Source organism: Mirounga angustirostris, unplaced genomic scaffold (assembly GCF_029215605.1).
Source record: "Mirounga angustirostris isolate CCGP_5_RB_7025 unplaced genomic scaffold, mMirAng1.0.hap1 SCAF_16, whole genome shotgun sequence".
In the NCBI taxonomy this organism is placed as follows: domain Eukaryota; kingdom Metazoa; phylum Chordata; class Mammalia; order Carnivora; family Phocidae; genus Mirounga; species Mirounga angustirostris.
Genome location: NW_026991724.1, coordinates 49,207,362 through 49,229,521, shown reverse-complemented (window position 1 = coordinate 49,229,521; position 22,160 = coordinate 49,207,362). Strand labels below are relative to the sequence as shown.

The following is a 22,160-nucleotide window of genomic DNA, read 5'->3' as shown; positions in this document are numbered from 1 at the left end:
GGGAAACAAACTGAGGGTTGTGGAAAGGGAGGTGTGTGGGTGGGATGGGGTAACTGGGTGATGGGCATTAATGAGCGCACGTGATGTGATGAGCTCTGGGTGTTATACGCAACTAATCAATCATTGAATACTAAATCAAAAACTAATAATGTACTATATGTTGGCTAATTGAATGTAAATTAAAAAAAGGACATCTGTGTAACTTTTCCCTTTACTGATTTTGCTCTGTATTTTTTCACTGAAATATAGTCCTAAATCCAACTATATTCTGAATTCTCTGAGCAAATCAAAGAACCTCAAGGTGGTGTTAGGGACTCCCAAACGACTACACAAATTGAGACAGCATGGATCTCAGTATCTGGTATCCTGTGAAGATATAGCCCAGAAAACAGATTATGAAAATGAATCTATTAGATATATTTTGTAAATAAAGCCCTTCAGTCAATACACTTAAAATATCACCATGGTGTCCAAGAAGTGTGGAAAGGCATCTAAAGCTGCTCTTCCCCCTTAGAGGCTTGACTGCTATGCTATGATCCGTACCCCTGCATTTTTTCTTCAAAGCATTTCTTTTGGGGGCACCTGGGTGGCTCAGTCAGTTAAGTGTCGACCTTTGACTCAGGTCACGATCTCAGGGTCCTGGGATTGAGCCCCGCATCAGGCTCCCTGCTCAGCGGGGAGTCTGCTTCTCCTTCTCCCTCTGCCCGTCACCCAACCTCCCGGGCTTGTGCGCTCTCTTTCAGACTGTCTCTCTCACATAAATAAATAAAATCTTTAAAAAAAAAAAAAAGGCGTTTCTTTTAACCTCCACAACATAACCACTTTACTGGTATCTCCAGTATTTGTCTGCTCCCTGGCTTATGCCTCAAGATGCATCTTGTGCATCAACTACAAAGATGGTCAATCATACTCGTTAGCTTATCAGTGTATTCAAAGCAAAAATTTTTTTGCTTTTGAATACTGGAGTCCTACTCCTTAATTTTGATCTTCTGTGTCATACAATAATGTAGAGCAATCTTAATTAGGTGACTTAACTGTAAGGGACTCATAATTTTTCAAATTCTATTGTACATAATTTACCAGTTTGATCAAATGGATGTTCATTAAGAAATAAAAACATAATAGAGGGGCGCCTGGGTGGCTTAGCTGGTTAAGCGTCCAACTCTGGGTTTCAGCTCAGGTCATGATCTCAGGGTCGTAGGATCAAGTTCCGCATTTGGCTCTGTGCTCAGCAGGGTCTGCTGGAGATACTCCTTGCCAAAGAATATTAACAGCATCCACTCCTACATTATGTATGGACATACAGAGAATACACACATATACACAAGAGAGTTATGAATTTTATTATACTATGATGGCTATGGTCTGATTTCACAAAGCCTGTATTATGTTCTCCTGATATTACATGTCCTTGACATTACCTCAAACACCCCATATTATTATGGGATCATATGAAATTTAAACAAATTCTTATTGGTGAACATTTGTTATTTCCATTTAAAAACTGTGTGACATTAATGATGTGATTTTCATCTTTTCATTGTTTGAATCTCATAATCATGTATTTCTATAGTATGATTTCCAGATCACAGTTGCATGTTACACATTCCGTTATATACTGCTTTTCAAAAGATATGTATTGCCACCAAGAAAGAAAAACATGTAACTGTCATTTCTGCATCAGTAATTAATATATCTGATGAAACCACCAAATCCCAAATTTTTCTATTATTTATTTCATGGGGATGAGGGAAGAATATGGGAAGCTGACAAGCTAAATGTCCTTCAAATTTGACATAGCTTCTACCATAGAAGTTTGATTTAAAAAAAGAAAAAAAGTGCTACAATTAGAAGGCAATCATATAAAAGATTACACAGAAATGCAGAAATTTAAAAATCAATGAACTCAAAATTAAAATTTTTATCATTACTCTGACACTTTTAATGTTACTTTGAACCCTTGCCTTAACATTGTTGAGAAAATTCAATTAAGCTATGTGCAGTGGCCAGTTATCAGTGTTAAAATTGTCTGCAATGTGAGAAAAATCACAAGAGTTGATTTTCTACTGTATAAACCAATGGAACATGAAATCAAAACCCAAAAAATAACCCAACCACAGAATAGAGGCTGAGGGTATACCAAGAGCCAACTGCAATAGGATACTACCAAAATAATGCTGTGGAATGCAGTACTGTGTATTTCTGCATTTCAATTCCTATTTGTTTCTCAGAATTATTTTTTTTGCTGGTTTCCTTTTCCAGATACAATTTTTAAATATTGCACATTTTCTCTGATTATAATATTTTATCACAACTTTCTGCCATTTTAAGAACTGTGTCTCAGTATGGACCTTCTTGGGTTGATTTTCGGGGTGCTCTCTGTGCCTCCTGGATCTATGTTTCCTTCCCCACAAAAATGAATTTTTCAGCAATTTTTTCTTCAAATAAATTTTCCCTAAGACTATCCTCAATTTGCATATTTTTTTTTTTATTTGCTCAGGTTGATTACTTTCCATTACTCTGCCTTCCAGGTCATTAATTCATTCCTCAGTCATCTAACTTACTTATTCCATCAAGTGTTTTATTGTGTTCTTCATCTCTGATAGGTTCTTTTTAATCTCTGTGCTAAGGTTCTCACTATGTCCTTCACTCTTCTCAAGTCCAGTGAGTATCTCTATGACCATTACTTTAAATTCTCTATCTGGCATATATTACTTACATCTGTTTTGCTTAGGTCTCTTGCTGTGGTTTCGTCCTGTTCTTTCATTTGGAGATACCACCCCTCCTCATTTTGTCTCTATCTCTGTGTATTATTAGTCAGCTATGTCTCTTGGCTCTCAAAGGTAACGGCCTCACGAAGGTGTCTGTACTGCCCTGCAGTGCATGGTCTCCTGTTCCCTGGGAACCGTCGCTTCAGGGAGTGTCTCCTAAGCGTGTTGCCTGTGCCTGCCGTTGTGTCCTGGCCTCTTTTTCCTTCAGTCCAGTCATCTGCGGAGGCTCTCTCTGCCCGTTGTGGGCAGCGTCTGGTCTTCAGCGGGGTGGGGCACATCCTAATGTGTGTTGGTCTGCATGCTGCCACTGCCACCTCTGGACGTGATATCCCATGAAACATGCAGGTCAGATGAGGGGTTTGTGGGGTTTGCTCTGATCTCCCGGGGGAGGGGGCTTGCAGTGCCAGGACTGAAGCGAGTGTGATGGGGAAAGGCGGCTCCACTGGACCACAGGGGTGCGGGGCTCCGTGTAAGCAAGTTAGGTAAGGAGTGTTGGCACCACGTTGGTTCCAGCAAGAGGCCATGTGTTCATGCCAGGGGGCTGTGGAGGGAAGTGGTGCCTACCAGCTCCTTTGTTCCTGGAGGGGTCCCTGCCTCTCCAGGCCATGCTCTGATTAAGTCAATCTCTCTCCCGTCTGCCCCTGGCATTTTTCAAACTGCTGATTCCTGGCTGTACCTCCACTGGTTGGTTGTCATGCTCTCCCAGAGCCCAGCCCACAAACATTGAAAATCCAGGCTTTAAGTCCCACTGGTTGTAAGAACTCATGAAATTTGGCCCCTCTCACTTTCAAAGCCAAATGTTACGGGGATTTGTCTTCCCCATGTGGTCTCCCCACTGTGATAATCTGTTTTTTGCCTTCTCCACATCACCAGCTCTGTCCCCAGCACAGATGGCCACAGTCTGTTTCACTCTCAAACTGCATCTTTGCCCTTCCTACCTTCTTTGATATTGCCTCTTCTCTACCTTTAGTTGATGAGTTTGTTATGCCAGTCTTCAGGCCATTTCTGGGTTACTTACGCTGATGTGACTGTTGTCTAGCTGTATCTATGGGAGGAGGAAAGCTTAGGATCCTCCTACTCTGCTATCTTCCCTAATTCTCTCTTCTTTTTGACTCACTTAGCAAGTACTAAGTGCACATACAGAGTGCTACTCAGTGTTGATTGTATAAATTCAACAGCAAATAAACTCCCTGCCCTCACGAAGCTTGTATTTCAGGGGACATCAATTTTAATATCCACCATTAGAGTTTGATAAGTGCCTAAAGAAAGATTATTTCAGCCTGTTTGAGTGAAAACTACAACTGCTAAGGTTCTAACTAAAGTCCTCATTGCACCATTTGTGTGATCTTGGGATCACCAGGATGTATTCAGCTATGGCAGAAACATTGTTACTGAAACAAATGGTTTCCCTACGAGACTGGATGAAATTTATCACCAGCATGGATTCTGTGATGAATTTTAACATAGGAACTTGAACTGAACTGCTTACCACATATCTTACACTTATAAGGTTTCTCCCCTGTGTGAACTCTCTGATGGGACTTTAGATGTCCAGACTGACTGAAGACCTTACCACACATACTACATTTGTACGGTTTCTCTCCAGTGTGGACTCTCTGATGAACTTTAAGATTTGAGGTCCTAGTGAAGTGCTTACCACATGCCCTACAGGTGTATGGGTTCTCTCCCATATGGACACTCTGGTGCACATCAAGATCCAAGCTTGTCTTGTAGCCCTTCCCACACTCCTCACATTTGTATGGTTTTTCTCTGGTGTGGACTTTCTGATGAGCTTGCAGGCATGATTTCTGACCAAATCCCTTCCCACACTCTTCACATTTGAATGGTTTTTCTCCACTGTGGACTCGCTGATGTGTCAAAAGAGGTGAGACCCATCTGAAGCTCTTCCCACATTCCTTGCAATTATAGGGTTTCTCCTCTGTGTGGAACCTCCGGTGGTAATAAAGATGTGTCCTAGAAAAGAAGCTCTTTCCACATTCCTCACATTTGTGTGGTTTCTGTCCCATGTGAACTTTCTTATGGATACGAAGACGTGAACGCCAAGTATAGGACTTCCCACACTCCTCACATTTGTATGGTTTTTCTCCTGTGTGGACTACACAATGACTATTAAGTGCTGATCTACGACGAAAGCTCTTACCACAGATATCACACTTGAACGGCTTCTCCCCAGTGTGGACTCTCTGATGGTCCTGAAGATGGCAAGCATTAATGAAGGCCTTCCCACATCCCTTACACTTATAAAGTTTCTCTCCCGAGTGTAACCTGCAATGATTACTAAGTTCTGATCTACGACTGAAGCCTTTCCCACACTCCTCACATTTGAATGGCTTCCCTACAGTGTGGACTTTCTGATGGGTTTGCAGATGTGAGCTCTGACTGAATTCCTTACCACACTCATCACATCTATACCGTTTCTCTCCCAGGTGAACTCTCTGATGAATACGAAGTGCTGAGCTATAAAAGAAGCATTTCCCACACTCATGACATGTATGAGACTTCTCTTCTGAGTTTAACTGTTGAAGATCATAGTTGGAGGTATCACTGAAGAATTTTTTACACCCATTTCCCTGGTAAGTTCTCTGGCCTGTCTGAGTTATAGACAGTCCTGCCCCAACCTGGCCAGGTAAATCGCGTTGTTTGTAGAATTGAGAACTTTTTATCATGGAGTCTTGACACCGGGTTAAGTCATTAGCAATGTGTTGCCAGATTTGCCAGCAGGAAAGTTCTTCATGTGGTTCTGCTTTAAGAATAGTCTCCATCTCATGTTGGACTTTTTCTCCTAAAATGACAGAGAATGCAGATAGAGACAAATGAAGGCTTTGTTCAATGTCTTCATAGCTATATGTTAGGAAAGAGCATGGGACCTTTTTTTTTTTAAGATTTTATTTATTTATTTGACAGAGAGAGAGAGACAGCAAGAGAGGGAACACAAACAGGGGGAGTGGGAGAGGGAGAAGCAGGCTTCCTACGGAGCAGGGAGCCTGATGCGGGGCTCGATCCCAGGACCCCAGGGATCATGACCTGAGCCGAAGGCAGACACTTAACGACTGAGCCACCCAGGCACCCCAAGAGCACAGGACTTTAATGAATCCAGGGAATATTCCCTACATCCTTCTAGTGTATATCATGGTCTCTGGTTTAAATGCCTACACAAACCAAGAGGTAGTCTAGTAGGCTCCTATCCACTAAGCAAGCATCAATGAAACAAATTGAGAATCACTCCAAGCCTTGTATGTGATATACAAGTTAGAAATCAAAGACTTAATAACAAAAGTAATAATGATATAGGTTAATTTTGCTGTTTCTACTGAATTTCATAAATCAGTGTATAAACTCTTATTTTTTTATTTTTTATTATTTATTTATTTATTTATTTATTTTTTAAAGATTTTATTTATTTATTTGAGACAGAGAGAATGAGAGAGAGAGAGAGCACATGAGATGGGGGAGGGTCAGAGGGAGAAGCAGGCTCCCCGCAGAGCAGGGAGCCCGATGCGGGACTCGATCCAGGGACTCCAGGATCTTGACCTGAGCTGAAAGCAGTCGCTTAACCAACTGAGCCACCCAGGCGCCCTAAACTCTTATTTTTTTAAAAAATAAGCTCCACACCCAGCATGGAGCCCAATACAGGGCTTGAACTCACAACCCTGAGATCAAGACCTGGGCTGAGATCGAGTCAGACACAACTGACTGAGCCCCACAAGTGCCCCCAATAAACTCTTAAATAGTAAATTATGCAGCAAATAAATTATATACACAATGAAGGCCTTTGTCCTCAATATCTGAAAGATAGTTCTAAGCCCCTGGCGTGTCAGGCCTCAAAGGAATGCCGTAGGGTCTTCAGTCACATTAGACAGTTTAACAATATGATTTAGGGACAAGGCTGACCACACCAGAAAGACCAAGAATATGATTTTAGGTGGGGCTTTCAATCACCTGGTGGTGTGGACCAAGAGCCTGAGAATAACCATATGAAACCATTCAGTCTACACTGGTCATATGACAGAACTCCAATAATTACTCTGGACACAGGATCAGGTGAGTTTCCCTAATCGGTAATATCCTGTGTATAACTGTACACCTTCATTTTGGAAAGTAACACAATAACACATCCCTGACTCCATGGACAGAAAACATGGCAACTCTGCCTCTGGTACTTCCCTAAACTCCCTCTCATGTGCTTTTTCTCTTGCTTGATTGTAAGGTGTATCCTTCCCTGTAATAAACACTAACTGTGAGTATAACAGCATTCAGTGAATTTTGCCAGTCCTTTTAGAAAATGATTCAATCTGAAGGCAATTTTGGAAACTCTCAAACCTGTATTTGGTGTTAAGTGCCAGGAGGTCTGTGTAAACTGTCCCTCTAAACTTTATAGTTGCTTAAACAATTTGCAATCTTATATATCAAGCACCTAGAACTGATTATAGCTATATATTCTAAGTATTCCTGCAAATTCTACATAATGTGTATAGTTCATCTTATTTTCCTGTGTTAATACACACAGTTAATACACCTTAAAAAGGGAGAGCAAACTGTAGTTTTGCTGTGAAGTCAGCATACCCACAAGGAGGGTGGTGTTCCTGATAAGAGAAATGAAAATGGCAAGAACCACTAGGGGTGAAAAGACTACACAAAGGTTTATGCACTGGTTTCTTCTGAGGCTTCTGGACCGTCTCATTCAAAACAGAGTGAAGAAAATCTTTGAATGTAGATAAATTAGGCTTTCACATCAGTTTTTCTGAGTGAAAACTGCAGCCTTTTAGTCAGCTGTAAAATAAATTTAACATCATGCAATAAGCATTTAGGAAAAAGGGACAGAAACTATCAGAGCGTCGTTACTCACAGGAGTGGGGTGACTGCATGAATTGTCTTACAAAGTCATATATATAAATCTATATATGCATGAAATATTTCTTTTGGATACACTGAAAGATGCATTTCTTAGTAGGGCTTGTGTTCTAAAGTCTGAAAACTTAGTTCAGGAACTCAGCAGGTCTTTCATTAAACAAATTGTTCATATGGAAAGGTAAGCCCTAAGGGTGAAAACTTGGAAAATTATTAATAGGTGAGTGTGTACCTCCTGGTAGATACTACTTTATGGTTCTATTTAATAAACTATCCCTTTATAATAGTTTTCTTTGGGGCACCTGGGTGGCTCAGTCAGTTAAGCATCTGCCTTTGGCTCACGTCATGATCCCAGGGTCCTGGGATCAAGTCCCGCACTGGGTTCCCTGCTCAGCAGGGGAGTCTGTTTCTCCCTCTTCCTCTGCCCCTCTGCCTGCTTTTGCACACATGTTCTCTCTCTCAAATAAATAAATAAAAATCTTAAAAAATAATAATAATAGGGGACTTTAACACCTCACTTACATCAATGGACAGATCATCTAAACAGAAAATCAACAAGGAAACAATGGCTTTGAATGACTCACTGGAACAGATGGATTTAACAGACATATTAAGAACATTCCATCCTAAAAAAATAAAACAGACATTCAGAATACAAAATGTATAATTAAAAAAAAAAAAAGAACATTCGATCCTAAAACAGCCCAATACACATTCTTTTCAAGTGTACATGGAACATTCTCCAGAACAGATCACATATTAGGCCACAAAACAAGCATCAACAAGTTCAAAAAGATCATAGTCATACCATGCATCTTTTCTGACCACAACGATAGGAAACCAGAAGTCAACCTCAAGAAAAAATCTGGAAAGACTACAAATACATGCAAGTTAAATAACATGCTAGTACACAATAAATGGGTCAACCAAGAAATAAAAGAAGAAATAAAAAGTACATGGAAATAAATGAAAACACAACTGTCCAAAACCTTTGGGATGCAGAAAAAGCGGTTCTTTTTTTTTTTTTTTTTTTTTTTTAAGATTTATTTATTTGAGAGAGCGTGAGAGCACAAGAAGTAGGGAGGGGCAGAGGGAGAGGGAGAATCAGGCTCCATGTGGAGCCCCATGTGGGACTTGATCCCAGGACCCTGGGATCACCACCTGAGCCAAAGGCAGACGCTTAACCACTGAGCCACTCATTCGCCCAGAAAAAGCAGTTCTAAGAGGGAAGTTTAAAGCCTTATAGGCTGACCTCAAGAAGCAAGAAAAATCTCAAACAACCTAACTTTACACCTTAAGGAGCTAGAAAAGGAACAACAAACAAAACCTAAAAACAGCAGATGGAAGGAAATAATAAAGACTAGAGCAGAAATAAATGATATAGAAACAATAGAACAGATTAATGAAATCAGGAACTGATTCTTTGAAAAAAAAAATTAATAAAATTGATAAGCCTCTAGCTAGACTTATCAAGAGAGAAAGAGAAAGGACTCAAATAAATACAATCACAAATGAGAGAAGAGAAATAACCAATCACAGAAATACAAATAATTACAAGAGAATATTATGAAAAACTATATGCCAACAAATTGGACAATTTAAAAGAAAGGGATAAATCCCTAGAAACATATAACTTACCAAAACTGAAATAGGAAGAAACAGAACAATCGAACAGACCAATTATCAGCAAAGAAATTGAGTCAGTAATCTAAGAAGTCCCAACAAAAGTTGGGTTCCCAACAAAAGTCCAGCACCAGACGGCTTCACAGGCAAATTCTGCCAAACCAAACTATCCCAAAAAATAGAAAAGGAAGGAAAACTTCCAAATTCATTTTTTGAGGACAGTATTAACCTGACACCAAAACCAGATAAAGACACCACACACCAAAAAAAAAAAAAAAGAGAGAGAACTACAGGCCAATATCTTTGATGAACACAGATGCAAAAATCCTCTACAAAATATTAGCAAACTGAATCCAACAATATATTAAATAAATCATTCACCACAATCAAGTGGAATTTATTCCTGAGTTGCCAAGGTCATTCAATATTTGCAAATCAATCAACGTGGTACATCACATCAATAAGAGAAAGGATAAAAACCCTATCATCATTTGAATAGATGTGGAAAAAACATTTGATGAAGTACCACATCCACTCATGGTAAAAACCCACAACAAAGTAGGTTTAGAGGGAACACAAAGGCCATATACGAAAAACCCACAGGTAACGTCATCCTCAAAGGGAAAAAACTGAGAACTTTTTCTCTGCAGTCAGAAATAAGAGAGGAGGGAAGCCTGGGTGGCTCAGTCGGTTAAGCGTCTGCCTACGGCTCAGGTCATGGTCCCAGGATCCTGGGATCGAGCCCCACATCAGGCTCCCTGCTCGGCGGGAAGCCTGCTTCTCTCTCTCCCACTCCTCCTGCACGTGTTCCCTCTCTCGCTGTGTCTCTCTCTGTCAAATAAATAAAATCTTTAAAAAAAGAAATGAGAGGAATGTCCACTCCCACCACTGTTATTTAACATAGTACTGGAAGTCCCAGCCTCAGCAAGTAACGAAAAGAAATAAAAGGCATCCAAATTGGTAAGGAAGAAGTAAAACTTTTGCTATCTGCAGATGATACGATACTATATATAGAAAACCTGAACGACTCCACTGAAAAACTGCTAGAATAAATTAATTCAGTAAAGTCACAGGATACAAAATCAATGTACAGAAATCTGTTGCATTTCTACACACCAATAATGAGGCAGCAGAATTAGAAATTAAGGAATCAATCCCATTTACAATTGCACCAAAAATTATGATACACCTAGGAATAAAGCTAACCAAAAAGGTGAAAGATCTGTACTCTGAAAATTATAAAGCACTGATAAAAGAAACTGAAGATGACATAAAGAAATGGAAAGACATTCCATGCTCACAGATTGGAAGAATACTGTTAAAATGTCTATACTGCCCAAAGCAATCTACACATTTAATGCAAACCCTATCAAAATACCTGTCAGAATGGCTAAAATCAAAAACACAAGAAACAAGTGTTGGTGAGGATGTGGAGAAAAAGGAACCCTAGTGCACTGTTGGTGGGAATGCAGACTAATGCAGCCACTGTGGAAAACAGTATGGAGGTTCCTGAAAAAGTTAAAAATAGAACTACCCTACAATCCAGCAATTGCACTATTGGGTATTTACCCAAAGAATATGAAAGCACGAATTCAAAGGGATACATGCATCCCTATGTTTATAGAAGCATTATTTACAATAGCCAAATTATGGAAGCAGCGCAAGTGTCCATCGACTGATGAACAGATAAAAAAGGTGTGGGGTGTGTATGTATGTGTGTGTGTGTGTAATGGAATATTATTCTGCCATCTAAAAGAATGAAATCTTGCCATTTGCAATGACATGAATGGATCTGGAGAGTATAATGCTAAGTAAAGTAAAATAAGTCAGAGAAAGACAAATACCATATGATTTCACTCACACAGGGAATTTAAGAAAGAAGACAAATGAGTGGGGCGCCTGCATGGATCAGTTGTTAAGCGTCTGCCTCCACTCAGGTCATGATCCCAGGGTCCTGGGATTGAGTCCCTTGTAGGGCTCCATGCTCGGCGGGAAGCCTGCTTCTCCCTCTCCCCCCGCTTGTGTTCCTGCTCTTGATCTCTCTCTTTCTCCATCAAATAAATAAATAAAATCTTAAAAAAAAAAAAGACGACAAATGAGCAAAGGGGGGGAGAAAAGAAAAAGAGATAAACCAAGAAACTATAGAGAACTTATGGTGACCAGAGGGGAGGTGGGGGAAGTGGGGGGGGGGCGTGAAATGGGTGATGGGGATTGAGGGCACTTGTGATGAGCATCAGGTGTTATATGGAGGTGTTGAATAACTATACCGTGCACCTCAAACTAATATAACACTGTATGTTAAATAACTGGAATTAAAATTAAAACTTAAAAAAAAAAAAAAAGTTTTTCTTCCCAGAAATGACTATGCCCCCTACAAAAGGAAAGTCTACAGGGAAAGCATGCTCCCTGGTGTGGTCACAACCACAGCGCTTGGAGGTTTCCTTGGGATCTGGGTCAAGTGCTCACACAGAAACACACAATCACACTTCGAGTCATCTAAGTAAGTAAAAATTGGATAGGTAGCCATTTGAAGACAAGTAATATTCCTCAATATCTTCAGTTCATTCTGGTTTATGGTCACTTATTAGCTGTTGCCACGAGTCATGGACTGACTGGTGAAAAGGAAGCCTATGCCCTGGTTTCTTACAAGGCTTCTGGCCTGTTTCTTTGAAAATAGGGTGGAGGGGCGCCTGGGTGGCTCGGTCGTTAAGCGTCTGCCTTAGCTCAGGTCATGATCCCAGCGTCCTGGGATCAAGTCCCGGATCGGGCTCCCTGCTCTGCGGGACGCCTGCTTCTCCCTCTCCCCCTGCTTGTGTTCCCTCTCTCGCTGTGTCTCTCTCTGTCAAATAAATAAAATCTTTAAAAAAAAAAAAAAAAAATGAAAATAGGGTGGAAAAACTGGATATAGATAAACTTGTCTTTTGCACCAGATTTTTAAGTTGCAAACTAAAGACCTTTAGTGAGCTGTGGAATAAATTTAAAAGCCTGTAATAAGCATTCAGAAAAACAAACTATCCTGCATCACCAGCGACAAGAAATACAGTTAAATTCTCCTATCCATTAATTCATTCGCAAAGTCAATATATATTTACAGGTATCTGCCTCATCCCTCCACTAGTCTAGGCACCAAGGACACACCAATTATCAAAACAATTAAAATTCTCCTCCTGCAGGGGCGCCTGGGTGGCTCAGTCGTTGAGCATCTGCCTTCGGCTCAGGTCATGATCCCGGGGTCCTGGGATCGAGCCCCGCATCGGGCTCCCTGCTCGGCCGGGAAGCCTGCTTCTCCCTCTGCCTCTCTCTCTCCCTCTCTCTGTCTCTCATGAATAAATAAATAAAATCTTGAAAAAAATAAAAAATAAAAATAAATAAATAAATAAACCTTGGAAAAAATAAAAGGGGAGCAAGAAAGAGAGGACAGAAGATGTATTCAAAGGAGAGGGACTGGGGATGCAGAGCAGACTCCAGGGGATTCCAAGAGCCACTTTAAGTGGTTTTAACTTTAAGGTGGGGGAAAAAAAGAAGCCATCATGGATGTTTGTTTGTTTTTTTTTTAAGATTTTATTTACTTATTTGAGAGAGAGAGAGAGAGAGAGAGGGAGCATGAGTGGCCGGGGGGGGGGGGGGGCAGATGGAGAGGGAGAAGCACACTCCTCACTGAGCAGGGAGCCCGAAGCAGGACTTGATCCCAGGACCCTGAGATCATAATCTGAGCCAAAGGCAGACGCTTAATGGACTGAGCCACCCAGGTGCCCAGACATAATGGATTTTGACCAGAGGAATGGCAATCTCAATTACATTGCCTAAGGATCACTTCGGCTGCTCTGTGGAAAACAGGTGTAGGACGGGAAGGGTGGAAGCAGGACAACCCGTACAGAGGCTGTTGTAATAATCCAGGAAAAAGGTTTGGCAATTTACAACAAGGTGATGGAAATAAGCATGAAGAAATGTATGTCAAACAGACGGGAGAGGTGCCTCCAAGACTCATGGTTACTTGGTTCTTACCTGAACTGCCTTTTCTTTGGGTTGCTAACTTCACCATCCAAAACTTTCCTTCTCTTACCAAGTGGACCACATCTCGTTTAAATGGTTGATGCCCTGGGAGCACACAAAGTCATATGTTTAAAGTCAACACACTAGGGAAAATTCACTGGAAAATGGGGTTCCCACTACATATTCTTCAAGCAATCAGAAGCAATGTTTTTCAAACATTTGTTTTCATGACCATTTGAAAAATATCATTTGCCAAGTCTCCTACACATATACAGAATGAGTTAGGAAGTACTTACTCTTCTTTGATTTTTTGGAAGAGTGAGAGAAGGACTGCTATTATCTAATTTATTTATTTCATTAAAAGTTGATAACAGGGGGCGGCTGGGTGGCTCAGTTGGTTGAGCGACTGCCTTCGGCTCAGGTCATGATCCTGGAGTCCCGGGATCGAGTCCCACATCAGGCTCCCTGCTCGGCAGGGAGTCTGCTTCTCCCTCTGACCCTCCCCCCTCTCATGTGCTCTCTCTCTCTCATTCTCTCTCTCAAATAAATAAATAAAATCTTTAAAAAAAAAATGAAGCTCAATTAAAAAAAAAAAGTTGATAACAGGACTCACTGTACTGGTTTTATAACTCATGATAGGGTCAGAAATACATGAGGCAGAGCTGTATACCATCCATTTACTTTTCTTCAACAAAACAAAGATTTGCCTGTTGTTAAAAAAACAAATAATGCTCTCTGTGAGTCCCACATATATTAGGAAAATCAGATCCCCAAACTCAGAGAACCAGTTCGAGGGCCCCAAAGCCTTGAAAACCCAAGGATACGAAGCCACTCCTGGAACTAACATTCAGTAATAGAGGGCTGATGTCCTCACCCACAGAGACCAGGTTCCCGAAGTTCTCCAACATCACGTCTCGGTACAGCTTCCTCTGGGCGGGGTCCAGAAGCCCCAGCTCCTCCTCCGTGAAGACCACAGCCACGTCCTTGAACGTCACCGTCTCCTACAACACCAAGCACATGTTGTCTCAACCTTACAACCGACCTTCACTGAGAGGGACAGCGCTAAGAGATATATCTTCTTATCTGTCACTTTTACTCAACAGAATGGCTAACATTTCTGACCCTTGGTTTCCTGTGTGAACCTGAGTAGGTTTCTTATATTTTACATACCTGGGTGGAAGATGAAATCAGGAACCCCCCTTATACAGCAGCTCTAAGGAGTAAATGCAGAGACAGAACTAAGTGCATGGCAAATCCAGGAAGCCTGGATGTTTTATTTTTATTTTTTTACTTTTATTTATTTTTTTTAAAGATTTTATTTATTTATTTGACAGACGGAGATACAGTGAGAGAGGGAACGCAAGCAGGGGGAGTGGGTGAGGGAGGAGCAGCAGAGCAGGGAACCCGATGTGGGGCTCGATCCCAGGATCATGACCTGGGCTGAAGGCAGACGCTTAACGACTGAGCCACCCAGGCACCCCTTTATTTTATTTTATTTTAATTAATTAATTAATTAATTTATTTATAGATTTTATTTATTTATTTGAGAGAGTGAGAATGAGAGACAGAGAGCATGAGAGGGAGGAGGGTCAGAGGGAGAAGGAGACTCCCTACCGAGCAGGGAGCCCAATATGGGACTCGATCCTGGGACTCCAGGATCATGACCTGAACCGAAGGCAGTCGCTCAACCAACTGAGCCACCCAGGCACCCTATTTTATTTTTTTTTAAGATTTTATTTTTATTTATTTGACAGAGAGAGAGAGAGCACAAGCAGGGGGAGCGGCAGGCAGAGGGAGAAGCAGGCTCCCAACTGAGCAAGGAGCCCGATGTGGGGCTCAATCCCAGGACCCTGGGATCATGACCTGAGCCAAAGGCAGACGCTTAACCAACTGAACCACCCAGGTGCCCCAGGCCTGGATGTTTTAAACTAAGGTTATACCTCAGTTTATAACTGGAGGCAACCAAGATGTCGCTTAGGTGGTAAATGGATAAACTGTACATCCCGATCAGAGTATAATTTAAGGATTAAAAAACAAAAAGAGCTATCAAGCCATGAAAAGACATGGAGTTACCTTAAATGCATATGACTAAGTTAAAGAAGTCAATCTGAAAGGCTACATACTGTATGAATCCAACCATATGACATTCTGGAAAAGGTAAAACTATGGAGACTACAAACTATGGAGTCTGAGAAAAGATCAGTAGTTGGCAAGGGTTAGGGGAAGGGAAGGATAAATAGGTGAAACACAGAGGACTTTTAGGGCAGTGAAACTACTATGTAGGATACTATAATGGTGGGGCCACATCATTACAAATTTGTCCAAACCGACAGAAAGAACAACATCAAGAGTGAATCCTAAAGTAATCTATGGACTCTGGGTGATAATGATGTGCTGATGGAGGTTCATCGATTGTAACAAGTGTACTACTCTGGTGGCGGATGCTGACAATGGGAGAGTCTGTGGGTGTTTGGGGGCAGGGTGGGAAATCTCTGTACTTCCTGGATTTTTTTTTAAAGATTTTTTTTTTTTAATTTATTTATTTGAGAGAGAGAATGAGATAGAGCATGAGAGGGGGGAGGGTCAGAGGGAGAAGCAGACTCCCTGCCGAGCAGGGAGCCCGATGCGGGAGTCGATCCCGGGACTCCAGGATCATGACCTGAGCCGAAGGCAGTCGCCCAACCAACTGAGCCACCCAGGCGCCCCTGTACTTTCTGGATTTTACTGTGAATGTTAAACTGCCCTAAAAAATAAAGTCTATGTATATACATATATACACAAACCCAAGGTTATACATTACTTTGAAAAAACTAATACATGACAGAATAAAAGCAGATCAGTAAGTGACATGCAGGGGATGACTCAGACGTAAGACAGAATCTAGCTCTTCCTGTGTGAAAATCTCCAACGAGATTCGCATAAGGCAGCAGTTAGAGCCTATTGCGCTGTGGCGTATTTGGGTATCTTATCTACAAAACTCTAACGTGGCATGTATCAAATGTACTTTTTCATTATTGAGCTCCTAATACATTGAGGAGAAAAAATAGGTAGCTTATTCGGAGAAGTGATTTTTTGCAGAAAAAAACGGCAGGTAGGAAAACGATCACTGCAGTGTTGCTTCAAACAATCAAACTCCTAAGCCACCTTAATGTGTAGGAGCAGCAAGCAGTTAAAAATTAAAAATCGTATCAATTGAGGGGCGCCTGGGTGGCTCAGTTGTTAAAGCGTCTGCCCTCAGCTCAGGTCATGATCCCAGGGTCCTGGGATCCAGCCCCGCGTCGGGCTCCTTGATCCGCGGGGAGCCTGCTTCTCCCTCTCCCTCTCCCCCTGCTTGTGCTCCCTCTCTCGCTGTGTCTCTCTCTCTGTCAAATAAATAAATAAATAAAATCTTTTAAAAAATCGTATCAATTTAATAGAAATACAATGTAACCACAAATAACGAATGTTCTATGTTAAACCAAGAAGCACAAGTCAATATTAGATGTATATCATGAATATTAATAAATCTATGAATATACATAAGAAAGTATGAGAAAATAAAAATAGTTAATGTGTCACTGGTGAAGCAAGCAGAACTGGTCATTCCTAGTAATTGGTCCACATTAATTTTTTTTAATATATATGTATTTTTTATTATGTTCAATTAGCCAACATATAATACATCATTAGTTTTTGATGCAGTGTTCAATGATTCATTAGGTGCGTATAACACCCAGTGCTCATCACCACACACGTTTATTTTTGAAATAAAATGAATAATGACAGAATTATTGCTAAAAGCAAATACAGAGTAAACAGGTGATTTAGCTTGGTGTTCTCCTTGAGTCACCCCAAGAAATGAAAAAAATATGTAACTTTTTTTTGAGAGAGAGAGCGAGCTGTAGGGAGGGGCAGAGAGGGAAAGAGAGAATCCCAAGGAGGCCCCTGGCTGAGCACAGAGCCAAGGCAGGGCTCGATCTCAGGACCCTGAGACCATGACTTGAGCCGAAATCAAGAGTCAGACGCTCAACCAACTGAGCCAGCCAGGCGCCCCAATATGTAACATTCTGAGTAGTGAAATGGAATTTTAACAGCAAGAAAGGCAAGCCATATGCACCTTGAATGTGGTCATTTTTTTCTTCCTACTTCTGGAGAGGTAGATTCCTGGAATACGGAGTCCTGGCAAGGCAGACCTGGGCCTGGTCGTGTCTGGAAAGGCAGAAAAGGACATGAAAGGGTGCCCAGGGATGATGCTCGCCTACATGAATGCTTACTGTGAATTAGCCAAGGAGCCCCTTCCTTGGGATGGCTGTTGCTGTCCACAGCGCGAAGAGCAGATCAGGGCTACTCCATTCCTACAAAACACACACACTGGTTGTTGTGTGTTGCCTTGTGCTATCTTGCCTTGCTCCCAAGGTAGCAGTTCAGATTCTGATATGATGGAAACTGACACAACATAATGCATCAAGCAAGAATCATCTCTGGGGCAACAATATCTGGGCTCAAATCCTACCTCAGCTGCTCAGTAATTGAATCATCTTGGATGAATTAATAACATCTCTTTTCCTCAATTTTGTCATCTATACAACTGGGACAATAATATTTCCAACTCATGGAACTGTTGAGAGCTGGACAACACTTGGAATACACTCAGGGTTTCTTACTTTTGTAGCTCTAGTAAAAAAAAAGATGACATTCTGCAATATGAAATTGCTCTTATGCATGTGATTTCCAAAAGACATTGTAGGATACCTGACTGAAGCTCTGACGTTGATTGTCCTGTTGTGTGAAGGTCACTTGTAACCTCTGAAAAACCAGTTAACTCTGCCTCATTGTCTTCCCTAATATTGTGTTACCTTAGTGATAATTTTTAAATTGTTGTGGACCACTGTTTTCCCAAACAACAACAACAACAACAACGGTTTCTAGTATCTATTAAGAAAACACAAGATTCTGGGGGGTGGGGTGGGTGGGGACAGTATGATGAAGCCAATCTGGAAAACAGTTTTGGCAGTTTGTCAAAAAGTTAAACCAAAAGCTACCAGTCAGCCAAGCAACTCTACTCCTCGGTATCTACCCAAGAGAAATGAAAATCTATCTCCAAACAAAAACATATACATATGTATTTATAAAACTGTTATTCATAAGAACCCCAAACTGGAAACTAAGATGTCCACCCATGGATAAATGGACAAAGTGTGGTGTGTCCACACTGAAATATTAATGGGCAATAAAAAGGAATAAAATTATGATGTATACAACATGGATGAACCCTGAAAATATCACAAGTGAAAGAAGCCAGTCACAAAAGACCACACCTTGTATGATCCCATTTAAATAAAGGGTTCACAATATAGAGACAGAGAAGAAGTTAGTGGTTGTCTGGGGTTGTTGAGAACAGACATTAACTATAAATGGTAATAAGGGGTCTTACTGGAGGAATGAAAATGTTCTAAAATTGAATTATGGCTAGAGCTGCACCCCTCAATGTTACAAAAATCACTGAATTGTACACATGCAAAGGGAAAATTCTGATATGTAAAATCGAGATCAACTAAGTTGTTTTTAAGAATTGTCTGAGAAGCAACATCTCATTTAAGTTAACAAACCTGAACTGAGTCCATATGAAATTTGTATTTGACTGAATGAAAAAAAAAAAGAGGGACAAAAAGGGATGCTGATCTTTACAGCAGAAAGCCCACTAATAAAACATGTCTCCCCACTGGAAACTTTAATTACAAAAACAAATACAGTAACTTCAGTGGTAAAATGGCACAGACATCCCCTTCACCAAGTGAACAAAACTGACATCACCAATATAAAAGCCAAAATATGTCCTTCGGCTCCTGTTATGTTGATTGAAAAGGCCACGTCACCACTTCTGTGGAATCCCTGACAATGCATAATCTGAATCAAACAGTGAAATCTATCACATAAAATTCAAAAGATGGGCTTTCTCTGATACGACTTGCCTACACATCATGAACAAAAACATCACGAACAAAATAATGAAGGATGAGGAATCATTCTGGGTTAAAGGAGACAACAGAAAACATGACAGCAAAAGGCAGCCCACAACATTGGCTTTAATCAGGAGAAAACAGTTTTAAGGATTTTAAATGAAAAACAGAACACATTTAAGTATGGACTGAGGGTCAGAGAATAGCACATTAACAATGTAATTTTCTGATTTTGATCTAGATACTGTGATTATAGAAGAGACTATCCCGATTCCTAGAAAATAAACAGTGTTTAAAAGAAAAACACAGGCCTAAAATGGCATCACTTAGGCCAAGTCACCAAACTGGGGCTTAATGACTAACCTAATTGCAGTTTCAACCTCCCCCAGAAACACAGTGTTAACCAGTCACTCAGGAATTTTCTGATAAGCACCTATGAAGTTAATCTGACACACAGGCCCTCTCCATCCCTTCAAGATGCATAAGATCCTCTGCTCTTCCCTCCAAGGGAAAGTGGCCTTGCTTGAAACAATCCTTTCTTTCCTCTTGCTAATAACTTCCTTGCCCCACCCTCCTTCCTACAAAAACCTTGCATTTTGTACAACTCCCGGGAGCTGCCTTCTACTTGCTTTATGGGATGCTGCCCAGGGTATGAATCATTTAATAAAGTCAATTAAGTCTTCAAATTTAGTCAGCTGAATTTTTGTTAACAATACAAACACTTAGGGACATAGAGGTATCGTCTACAGCATAATCTCAAATTCTTCGGGGGGGGGGGAAGAGATGCGTGAAGGAAAAAAGGCAAGGGCAGTTGACAGCTGGAAGCAGCTAGGCCTTGGTGTTTTCAACTCATCATAAATAATTTCAAGAATATCAGCAATTTTCAGACATAACTACTTAGTGTCAATGGTGCAACAAAAAAGGCACTCTTTTTTGAGACAAAGGCCAAGGACAGAAAGGAGGCTCTGAAACACCACAATTACGTCTTTGTCCCTGAGAAATCAGGAGATACTCTGCCCCCGCCCCGCCCCTCCTCCTTTCCAGCCCGAAATGGTTTGGGAGTGTTAACCTTAAAAATAAAACTGCCAGTTATGTTACTGGAATAGCAGAAAATCGCAATCCAGGACAAGCAAGATATGGCAAAAACACAGGCAAGTCCCCAGAACAAAGGAGAGGAACACTCTTTTACAGGGTAAAGGGAGAACTTGGGAATGCTGTCATAAAGAAAAAGTCCATTGGAGCAAACGGGGGCTTGAAGTATAGTGGCTTTTCGTTGGCTGAGTTTTGACAATCTCTCATGGGCTGGGCTGACGCGGGGCGGGAAGCCATTCTTCCTCCCTCTGGGATAGTAACTAAGAGCTAAAATAGTATCAGGTGGTCTCTTCCAAGTGGGTCTGCAATCGACAAGAGTCATGGCAGGGTATGAGCGCTTTCCCCCTGCCGGCCTCGGACTCCATTCTAAAGGAGGTTTCCCTTTATTAATTTTACACAGGAGTAACTCCTCAGAAAGGGTTCGGGACTATCAAGCTTCCTACAGGGATCAAAAAGAAGTGCCAGGACTCACTGCAGCCACGATATTCGTGGCTGTCCGGTTACTAAGCACTTAACAAAATTAGAGTCTAATACCAAGAGACCACCATTCACCACGCGGCAGGAAGTGTCCTTAAGACTTTTATTTATACCATCTCGTTTGATTCTCAAACCACTGGATTATAGGAAGGTAGGAACGTCATCCCAATTTTACAAAAAAACAAAAACAAACAAAAAACCCAACCCCCCCCAACCTCCGAGACAGAGAAATTTAAGTAAGTGGCCCAATGAATGTTCAACCACGCGACAAGGGCAGAGCGAGGGAAAGGTGGGCGGCCTGGGGAGGCAGGACTGCAGGCGGAGAGTCCGGGAGACCCTCCACCAGGCCATACGCTGCTCAACCGCCTCAAAAGCCAAGAGGGTCCCTGGAGGGGAACGCCACTCCAGCCCTCAAGCCACCTCTCTCGCGCGCAGCTCTCCCCCCCAAATCAATGGCCAGCGGTACTAGCACCCAGGGAAGTTCAGGAGGGTCCCGAAACCAGAACCCACTTACCACAGCGACCGGAGAGCCTGCAGCAGAGCCCGCAACGGAGCCGGGAACAACCTGGCCACCTGAGCGGAAGTGCCTGAGACCGCCCCGCCCCAAACTCCGAGGGGATCGACTACCCAGAATTCCTCTCTCCCGGCTGCCTTGCGGAAGTACCCGAGTCTCTACCGAACTGGCGGACTACATTTCCCAGAAATCCGGAGAACACCGGCCCCCATTCCCATCCTCCCCGGCCGGAAGTGCTTGCGACTCCTGGGAGATGCGGCTCTCTAGTTCCCACAATGGCCGTGGGGGCTGAGTTCGTGTTGTCCGGTTCTTGGGCGGTAACGTGCGTTCCCATACTGGGGCTAGAGTTCACCTCTCCCGGAATCCGGCATCATAAAATATTCTGTTATTTAAGCTGCTATTAGTTTTGTCTGTACAATAATAGCAAACCTAGCTAATATATCACTGGAAAGGTTAGTCTGAAACTGCAATGATGAACTTAAGATCTTCGGAAGAATGCACAAGGTCAAGGCTTAAGAAGCTGTACATTTGGAAATCTACACAGAACTGTTGAGAAAAACACTTTAAAACTGTATTGCAAAATTCATGGGCCCAAGAGAGGTATGGTAATTTGGTTGATTCTTTATTACCTCTCCCACAGGAGTCTGAATCACCCAAAATCCACGAGTCACCTCCATTCTGTCAGTACACTATCACGTGATGGTCTAAAGAAATATTGTGCCACAGAGAAGCGCCTTTAACAAGAATAGCCAAGGCACCTCAACAGAACCTCATGGACACAAGTCTTGGAGTTTCCTGGGATATTTGGTAGACCACTCAGATGGAATAAAGGCCAGAGACAACGCCAGAAGGACAAACAAGATTGGACACACACGGGTCCAG

The 22,160-nt window shown here is 41.7% G+C and overlaps 1 protein-coding gene across 4 annotated transcripts; it reads right to left on the bottom strand.

The window, feature by feature from the left end:
* Window positions 1-1,718: 1,718 nt before the first annotated feature.
* LOC135362865 (zinc finger protein-like) lies at window positions 1,719-21,396 on the bottom strand. 4 transcript variants are annotated; one of them, XM_064581518.1, is made up of 6 exons: window positions 21,279-21,326; window positions 17,353-17,444; window positions 14,427-14,469; window positions 14,102-14,257; window positions 13,269-13,361; window positions 1,719-5,574 (listed from the first exon to the last, which is right to left on the bottom strand). In XM_064581518.1, the coding sequence occupies exons 5-6, from the start codon at window positions 13,303-13,305 to the stop codon at window positions 4,181-4,183; spliced, it is 1,431 nt and encodes a 476-aa protein (XP_064437588.1). In that variant the 5' UTR covers window positions 13,306-13,361; window positions 14,102-14,257; window positions 14,427-14,469; window positions 17,353-17,444; window positions 21,279-21,326; the 3' UTR covers window positions 1,719-4,180. The 4 variants fall into 4 exon arrangements, with proteins under 4 accessions (XP_064437588.1, XP_064437587.1, XP_064437585.1 ...); XM_064581517.1 differs by having other exon boundaries at window positions 14,131-14,257; XM_064581515.1 differs by lacking the exon at window positions 14,427-14,469 and having other exon boundaries at window positions 14,131-14,257; window positions 21,279-21,396.
* Between the last annotated feature and the right edge of the window lie 764 nt (window positions 21,397-22,160).